Below are 9,618 nucleotides of genomic sequence, written 5' to 3'. Positions count from 1 at the left end.
CCCTGTACATCTTGAGAGAGGGTGGATACCTTCATATATACAGTAGGAACATGGAGAAGGACAGTAGCCACCTTCTAACAGGGAGTCGGATTACGGCAGCAAACATTTGGAGATCTGAAAGTGACAGAGCAATAAAAGGGAATTTTTGCAGTTAATAAATCATTGGATAGATTTACTTTTAAACCAGAGTTTAATGTCACTTTAATAGGACATCAAACACAAGCAAGGATATCTACTGCATACAGTAGTAGTCATCAGCTGAGCACAGCTAACACAGCAACATGTGGAGGAGATCTGAGCATACTCAGCATCATACTACGGAGCACAGCCCTGTCACAGCCATTCAGTCGCAGAACCCAACATGCAGCTGACACAGCGGATTTCTCCAGGAAACCTGACACTAGGCTAATCTGCCAACAGCTTCACTGTGTTGGCTGCAAACTCTCAGCCAGAGTCCCACTGAGCATGTGCAGTGAGCTGCTTGGTCACTATGGCAACACAAAGCTAAACTCTAGAAGCATGGAGTCTCTGGAGAGGAGAGGAACAGAGCAGGTAGGACATGGATAGAGCATGGATGTTCCCGTCATAAGAGATAAAATATATACATACATATATGAGCTGCATGAGCAACAAGCATTGAGCTGTTTGTGCTGCTGAGGAACCATTGTCATAGGCATAGACAGGACATCCTGAGACTTGTAGTTCCACAGAGATCAGAACACCATAGGATTATTATTTGTGAACATGCACTTTAAGTGATAATAACTTGTGTAGATCTGCTCTGAGTTATGGATTCAAGTGATATTGTACCCAAAGGCAAATGTGTAAGATATTGCATTATTCCAGTCCATAAATGTGATGACTGTATTCATTTTATTTTTTTAGGCTTTCTTCCCTTTATTTTGACCTGGTGATCTGGCCAGTATCACCCGTCCTGCCTTGGGGTGTCTCCACTCTGTATGGAAGAGCAATGGAGACGCCTTGGACAGCAGCATTGTCCGTTTAGTCTGACCATACACTATGCAATCTCATTTTACAATCTCCTTTAGCCATCGTTCACACTGAGGCTGGGTTCACACCTATGCAAATTGGATGTGTGTTTCTGCCGCATCCAATTCGCATAGAAGGAGTATGTGACCGGCTCTCTCTGGAGCTGGTTCACATATATCCGGGGCGGCTGCGGAGCGCACTGTGCGTCTTTGGCTCCATCTCAGGGTCGAATTCAGGCAAAGATTCTGCCCTGATTCTTCCCTGAAACAGAGAACAGGGATTGCTGTGCGATCCGCGGCTGGTTTAGGTGTGCTTCAAGGCGGGTTGGAAATCGTAAAAGTTCAGCTGAACTTGCACGATTTCTAACCTTCATTTTAGTGCGATTTCGGGGGCGATTTGAAAGTCATCTTTGTGGGTTCATGCACAGATGTTTATTGAAATTGCCCACAAAGTCAGCAAAAGTAGTGCAGGAATTACTTTTGGAAATCAGTGCGGCACCGCAAAGTTGGCGTCACACCGATTGGGACAGTGCATCGGCACATGTCAAATCGGCCATTCACATTCACCAATGCGGTTTTTTCATGCTTTTTGCAGAAACGCAGAACATTGCGTTTTTGGAAATGCTCAGTGACTTTTTTTTTAAACCAATGCTTTTTTTGCTTTTTTTTGGCTCAGTCGTTTATAATGGAGAAGCTGCAGAAAAGCATGTCATGCGTTTTTACCGCAATTTTGCCAAGATTTGTGTTTTACTCTTTTTTAAATCTGCCCAACAAAAAACTTACCCCAAAAAACAGCATACAAAAAAAGCAAAATGCTAATTGCGGCAAAAGCGTGGTAAAAAAATGCAAAAAGCACTGCAGAAATGCGCAAAAGCAAACTGCATAAGTGTGAATGGAGCCTTAGCCTCCATTCACACATTATTGTGGGCGGAATCGGAATCAGGCAGGATTCTGCTCTACGATTTTAAATGAGTGCAAAAACGCAGGACCCGTTTGTGTTGCCATTACTTCTAATGACACCCCAATTGCCCCGCAATTTTGCAGCGATTGTTGTGCGACAAACCAAACTCAAACAATCAATCAAAATTGTGGGACGCGTGTCACCCAACAGAAGTTCCGGCGACACACGTCCCGTGATTTTGTTTGCTTGATTTTGCCACAATTTGTCGTGTGACAATCCTGGCAAAATCATACCGCGTTTAGGGTGCCATTGAGAAATAATGGCATTGCAAATGTGTTGCATGTTTTTCCGTGATTATGGATTTAGGATAGAATCGCAGCGATTCCGCTTGCGATTTAGACTGCCCAGGTGTGAATGGAGCCTTTAGATCTACCATCAAGTATGTAAAGTGAAGCAGGGTGTACAAAAAAAGCTGATCATTGGAAGCACCCCCAGTCAATGGTAAATGTTTTGTCTCAACCCTCAAACTGTAACGTTGTCGGGACAGCTTGGTCTGTTAAAGGAAGAAAAAAATAAATGAATAACAGACTTACTGACCAGATTACCAGGTGAAAATAAAAGAAATAAGCCTAAAAAAGTAAACAAATGCAGCCACCAAATCTAATTATTGGTATGCTGCGATATATTGCATTTTTTGTTTTATGCCCCATACACACTATCAGTTTTTCTGCTGAGTTTTTCCTTCAGCTTTACCAAAACCATATAATATGAGGTCAAACCTTAGGAGTTTCAATTTGTATGCAATCAGGCAGGCCCTTGCACTACATGGTTTTGGTAAATCTGAAGGAAAAACTCAGCAGAAAAACTGATAGTGTGTATGGGGCTTTAGAGTTTAATACCGCATTAAAAATCACTTTACTAAACAGAGAAGACAACCATGGAGTTGGATGGCTAATCCGTGGAAAAACTTTTTTTTTTTTTTTACCATCTACTGCACATATCAAACACAAGGCCCCGGGGGTCGAATCTGGCTTCCTAGACCTTGTCATGTGGCCTTCAGACCCAATTTTGCAGCCGGAACGTAGTGGAGCTCCATTCCGCCACCTCCAGCTCTCACATTCCACTACTGGTCCCTGCTTTCACTTGTAAACACAGAAACCTTTTGTGTTTAAATGGGACAGCGTTTCTTTATGCGGCTTCTGAATGTAACAGAACCATCATGGTGAGACCAGTTCTCCAGAATCGAGAGAAAGAACGATTTCCCTGCAAGGAAGCGCTGCCTACACAGGAAGATATAAGAGAGCCAGGTAGTAGAGAGAGCTGCCCACATAGACAGAGGTAGAAGCGAGTAGAGATGCAAGCAAGCTTGGGGGCTAGGTTGATGTTGCACACTGTGCATAGTGCACCCCTAAACCCTGCACTCTGTATGTAGCACACCCCTGATCCTGACCACTTGCACTCTTGAATTCTGTACTCTGTGCATAGTACACCCTAAACCCTGCACTCTGTACACAGTGCACCCCTCAACTCTGCACCCTGTACGTACAGAGCAGGACTTAGGGTGGTGGGGGCCCCTGGGCTTGAGTCACCTTTGGGCCCTACCTTCTATACATTACCATATTTATCGGCGTATAACACGCACCCCAAGTTTAGGAGGGAAGTTTAAGGAAAAAACTTACATTTAAATGCCCATCAATGCAGCCTTATCAGTGTCCATCTGCAGCCTTGTCCATCATTGCAGCCTTGTCAGTGTAGTCTAGTCATTTGCAGCCCTGTCACTGCAGTCTTGAAGTTTAAAAATTGCGCTGCTGAGATACAGAGTCCTGTGTATCTCAAAGGCTCTCGGGTCCTCTCGGCGCTGTAACACCATATTCGGTGACCCTTTGCAGTTTGCTACGGAAGTGACATACCGTCGCCACCATCTTGGTACACCCCACACTCGTCCACAGTAAGGATACACTAAGAAGGGGGAAAGCGGACATGTTGTTACACCCACCGGAGTTTTGCATTTTACACATATTTATAACAGTAAAGTCAGTTTATATAGTGAAATACAGGATGTTATAAATACCGTATTTATCGGCGTATAACACGCGCCGGTGTATAACACGCACCCCAAGTTTAGGAGGGAATTTTAAGGAAAAAAACTTTTAGGAGGGAAGTTTAAGGGAAAAAATCATTTAAATGCTAATCAATGCAGCCTTATCAGTGTCCATCTGCAGCCTTGTCCATCCATCTGCAGCCTTGTCAGTGTCATTTGCAGCCTTGTCCATCCTTGCACCCTTGTCAGTGCCATATGCAGCTTTGTCATGCAGCCTGTCTATCATTGCAGCCTTGTCCATCATTGCAGCCTGTCCATCATTGCAGCCTTGTCATGCAGCCTTGTCCATCGTTGACCCCTTGTCAGTGTCATTTTCAGCCTCGTCAGTTTTATTTTCTGGTTTTATTTTTAAAAATGGCGCCACCGAGATGTCCTGTGTATCTCAGCGGCGCTCGGCAGTTCTCGGCCGCCTTCGGCCATTCTCGTCGGCTTCTGGCCACCTTCGGCCCTTCTCGGCGGCTTTTGACCGCTCTCGGCCGTTCTAGAAGGACCGAAGGTGGCTGAAAGCCGCCCAGAGGCTCCAAAATAGTGGAGGATCGGCATATAACATGCACCCGTGATTTTCACCCGATTTTAAGGGGGGAAAAGTGCGTGTTATACACCGATAAATACGGTACTTCTAAAATGCAAAACTCTGGTGGGTGTAACAACATGTTCGCTTTACCCCTTCTTAGTGTATCCTTACTGTGGACAAGTGTGGGGTGTAGCAAGATGGCGGCGACGGAACGTCACTTCCGTAAGCAAACTGCGATGGGTCGCTGAATATACAGCGGTTCTCGGGTCCTCTCGCAGTCCCGAGTGGAGCCTAGAGTAGCCGAGTGTACTCGGCTCAGATCACAGTCACACCCAGTCCCTGTGTTATGTCCATCATAGGGCGGGACTGGGCGTGACTGTGAGTGGAGACGAGCCAAGTACACACGGCTATGTATCTTGTGGGGCCCCCTATTGGGCGAGGCCCATGGGCTTGAGCCCAGTCAAGCCCAATGGTAAGTTCAGCCCTGTGTACGTAGCCAACTAATGAATAATAAAAGAGTAGATACATAGTCTTACATGTACAGTACATCCAGCCCTTTGAGGGCAACCATACTGCTGATGCGGGCTGCGGCCCATGATGAAATTGAGTTTGACATCCCAGATCTACTGTAAGTCTACTGTATGTCCCTCACTTCCCCTCCCATAGCCAAAATAGGAAGTTAGGGGAAATCCTTCCACAATAAGGAAATCCCCAGAACCAGTGTCCCTAAAGGAGACTTCCCCCTCTATTCCTGTTCATCTTTATCCCTCCCTAAAGGCATAGGGCCCCAAATGCCAGTTTTGAATGAAGTGGGGAAGGCTAAGAACCTCTTATTTTTAATCATCTGTGTCACTTTGCAGATGATTCACCTTATCTAGTCATCTTGATGACCATCCTTACCGAGACAGGAAGTAAACAGAAACCCAACATTTTACCATTGCCACAGGGGGTACGGAGAAATTTTGCTATGTGGATACTTTTTCCGATGACCGCAAAGAAAGAGAGATATCCTGTAACTTCCTGTTGTGTTTTCAGAACACAGTGGTGTAGTGGTTAGCACTCTCACCTAGCAGTAAGAAGGGTTGCTGGTTTGAATCCCAACAACGACACTACCTGCCTGGAGTTTGTATGTTCTCCCTGTGCCTGTGTGGGTTTCCTCCGGGTACTCCGGTTTCCTCCCACAATCCAAAGACATGCAGGTAGGTTAATTGTCTTCTGTCCAAAATTGGCCCTAGTATATGAATGGGGACCTAGGATTGTGGGCTCCTTGAGGGTAGGGACCTATGTGAGTGTACAATGTACAGGGATAGGGACAATTGTAGACACTTACTCAGGTTGAACTAGATGGACTGGTGTCTTTATTCAACCTTACTAACTATGAAACTATGAAACTATGAAACTATGAAGCAAAATCTCCCCCACCTGACATATGCCACAACCAAAAGAAAAAACCGGAGATTCTAACCACTTAAAAAAAAAAATCTGGCTAGAGATACAGCTCATGTATATGTACATATATAATTGTTTTATATATGTTTTTGACTAAAGAATATATCTATATTTTTTTGTGTTTTATGAACAGGAACATAATCTTCATGATGAAATGGAAGATGTTGTAAAGCTAGATTTCCTTTCTGAGTCACAAATAAATACGCTTTTAGAACATGAAGACATAGATGACATACAGAGGTAAGCCTTTTACATTTTTACAAGTTCAGCTTAAAGCTGGCCATAGAACTATTGAAAATTCAGCTGCTCCAACAGGGACTGGCCACATTCTTATCATTATGTGTCACCCTGGTTTTGACAGAAGTCCCGCTTTTAGGACTTGTTAACACCAGAATGCAGAGCAGGAAAGCCATGTTCCGTGCGTGTATACCACACAGCATTTCAAAACGCATTAGTTGTGCAATCTGCTGCTGGTGTCAATGTATTCCGAATGACACCCCAGGAGCAGATTGCAAATGCAGTGTGTTTTCCTGCTTTGGAACACATGATACTGTAGTACCATGCGATCTGGTGTGCTGCGTTTTTGTTAAGAAGTATATGTATTACTTTTAGTGCAATCCAGTGCGATTTCAGCCTATTAAGTAATGGGCTGAATATTGCACCACACTGAATCACACAGAAATCACACAGGAACGCCGACCATGTCAGAATTAGTATATGTGGGGAAAAACCTCCAATGCCTACACAAAATTCTGAAAGGATCTACTGTATCCTGTTGCTGAAAGGAATGCTGTCTAAGAACACTGTTAGTGTATGAACAGTATAGTATATTTTTTGTTTTGGAAAGAGTATAAAAGGGTTAAACCCGTCAGTTTTTTTTTTTTTTATGCTGTCTATGTCCTTTTGGAGAGATTTCCCCTAACTTCCTGTTCCAGGGATGCAACAGGACAGAGGAAATCACAGAACATGTGTCCAAGTTGGAAGAATTACTCGTACCTCCTGTTCTGGTGACACTTTTTGGATTTCCCATCACTTTTTTGACTCTGTGACATTGGTGACAAATCTAGTGACTAAAACTACCCAACAGGGACACAGAGAGCAATAAAAACTTGACAAGGGCTCTAACTCCTCACGACTCTATCCTAAACTGCAAAAAAAAAAAAGTTTTGATTTCCATATTTTAATTCACAAAGCTTAACATACACTGATCGTGTCAGAATTTTCGACGTAAAAAGACAGATGGGGCATACACATGGTCGGAATATACGATGAAAAGCTCCTGTCTAACTTTTTCTGGCGGACATTCCGCTCCTGTGTACATGGCATAAGTCCATCCTTTGTGAATTTTCTACCAAAATGCACTGTCCCCAAGGAAGAATAATAATGCATGTAAAAGTACCCAAATTGCACCACTGTGAACTTTGTTGGGAAACTGACACTTTTGGGAGCATCAAGCTACTTGGTTTCTCACAGCCCTGATTGTCTTCCCACTGAGGTTCATGGTTGTTAACCACTGAGACGTGGCCCAGTGCTGGGCCTTGATTCTTCTCCTTCCAGTGAGCCAGCCAGCTGCACATCTCTTAACCTATCACAGTGCCTCCCAGCTCTCATATTGACCCTAACCTCCTATTACTACCTGCAGTGCCCTGTAACCCCCACACTGTCCTTAGGTCACCAAAGTGCTCCCAGCCTCCCACAGTAGTGATGGCCGAACGGTTCGCCCGGCGGTCGTTTCGCGGCGAATTTCCGACATTCGCGGTCCGCACGTTCGAACGCCTTTTTCCGTCGTTCGCCGCGGCGGACTTACGTGTTTAATGTATACAAGAACTTTAACCTTTGGTGACACGTTTATCATGTGATACAGGACAGCCAATTGAGACATGACAGCACATGGACACTTGTACATTCCCCCTAACCTATAAATACACCCGATCCGGTGGCCATTTTACATTCTTTCTTCTGTTAAGATAGGGACAGGTTCCTGTGTGGAGTAGGGAGAGATAAACCACTAGCTATTTGGTACACAAAAGTTCTTTTCAGGACTGGTATAGGTGTTAGGTGTTGATAGGTTTGCTGTGCTGCTGATTCTTGCAGCAGCCTGAGTGTCTTTTGTTAGTTTAGAGAAAGGGAAAGGACGGTGTATGCTACAGGGACAGCCAGATTAGTCTTTCATCATCATCATCATCATCATCATCATTAGCTGTTACTATCAAGGTCCACAAAAGAGCTGTTCCAGTAACCACTAATCGTTCTCTTTTTTTGCCAATTTGTATAGGGACAGGAAGGAAGCAGTGTTGTCAGGCAGTGAGGGTAATTTTAAAGACTTGCTGTTATTATTAGTTCCACAAAGGTTCTTTTCAGGACTGGTATCAGTGGTACAGTAATAGGCTTGTACATGTATAATATTCTTTCTTCCAAATATAGAAAGGATATTATACTTGACTGCTGCCCTTCTGCTGCAGTCTGCTAAACATTCACAACTCACTTGTTCCACAAAAGTTCTTATAAGGACTGGTAACTTGGTATAGGGTGCTACGGTACATAGGCTTGAGTGCGGTACAGTCTGCTGTTCTGTAAGGACCGCTATCGGTCCACAATAGATAGGGTTGACGTGCACCACTGCTGACCGCTGCCCTATACTGCAGCAGTCCTTCAGCGGTATAGGGACTGACGTACAGTCTGCTAATCACTAACACACAACCTGCTTGTTCCACAAAAGTTCTTATAAGGACTGGTAACTTGGTATAGGGTGCTACGGTACATAGGCTTGAGTGCGGTACAGTCTGCTGTTCTGTAAGGACCGCTATCGGTCCACAATAGATAGGGTTGACGTGCACCACTGCTGACCGCTGCCCTATACTGCAGCAGTCCTTCAGCGGTATAGGGACTGACGTACAGTCTGCTAAACACTAATACACAACCTGCTTGGTCCACAAAAGTTCTTATAAGGACTGGTAACTTGGTATAGGGTGCTACGGTACATAGGCTTGAGTGCGGTACAGTCTGCTGTTCTGTAAGGACCGCTATCGGTCCACAATAGATAGGGTTGACGTGCACCACTGCTGACCGCTGCCCTATACTGCAGCAGTCCTTCAGCGGTATAGGGACTGACGTACAGTCTGCTAAACACTAATACACAACCTGCTTGGTCCACAAAAGTTCTTATAAGGACTGGTAACTTGGTATAGGGTGCTACGGTACATAGGCTTGAGTGCGGTACAGTCTGCTGTTCTGTAAGGACCGCTATCGGTCCACAATAGATAGGGTTGACGTGCACCACTGCTGACCGCTCACCTATACTGCAGCAGTCCTTCAGCGGTATAGGGACTGACGTACAGTCTGCTAATCACTAACACACAACCTGCTTGTTCCACAAAAGTTCTTATAAGGACTGGTAACTTGGTATAGGGTGCTACGGTACATAGGCTTGAGTGCGGTACAGTCTGCTGTTCTGTAAGGACCGCTATCGGTCCACAATAGATAGGGTTGACGTGCACCACTGCTGACCGCTGCCCTATACTGCAGCAGTCCTTCAGCGGTATAGGGACTGACGTACAGTCTGCTAAACACTAACACACAACCTGCTTGGTCCACAAAAGTTCTTATAAGGACTGGTAACTTGGTATAGGGTGCTACGGTACATAGGCTTGAGTGCGGTACAGTC

General features: G+C 44.8%; 1 protein-coding gene across 1 annotated transcript in view; it reads left to right on the top strand.

The window, feature by feature from the left end:
• The first annotated feature begins 412 nt into the window (after positions 1 to 412).
• Positions 413 to 9,618, top strand: part of CABCOCO1 (ciliary associated calcium binding coiled-coil 1) — a 212,562-nt gene continuing 203,356 nt past the window's right edge. Inside the window, exons 1-2 of the mRNA XM_077455428.1 lie at positions 413 to 552; positions 6,088 to 6,194. Coding sequence (XP_077311554.1) covers positions 466 to 552; positions 6,088 to 6,194 — 194 coding nt within the window. The 5' untranslated portion in view covers positions 413 to 465. The remainder of the gene's footprint in view (positions 553 to 6,087; positions 6,195 to 9,618) is intronic.

This window comes from Lithobates pipiens, unplaced genomic scaffold (genome assembly GCF_037356315.1).
Source record: "Lithobates pipiens isolate NorthernLeopardFrog02 unplaced genomic scaffold, aLitPip1_a1.2 Scaffold_25, whole genome shotgun sequence".
Taxonomy (NCBI): Eukaryota; Metazoa; Chordata; class Amphibia; order Anura; family Ranidae; genus Lithobates; species Lithobates pipiens.
Note: the sequence above shows the minus strand (reverse complement) of the source record. Positions and strands in the feature narration are given on the sequence as shown.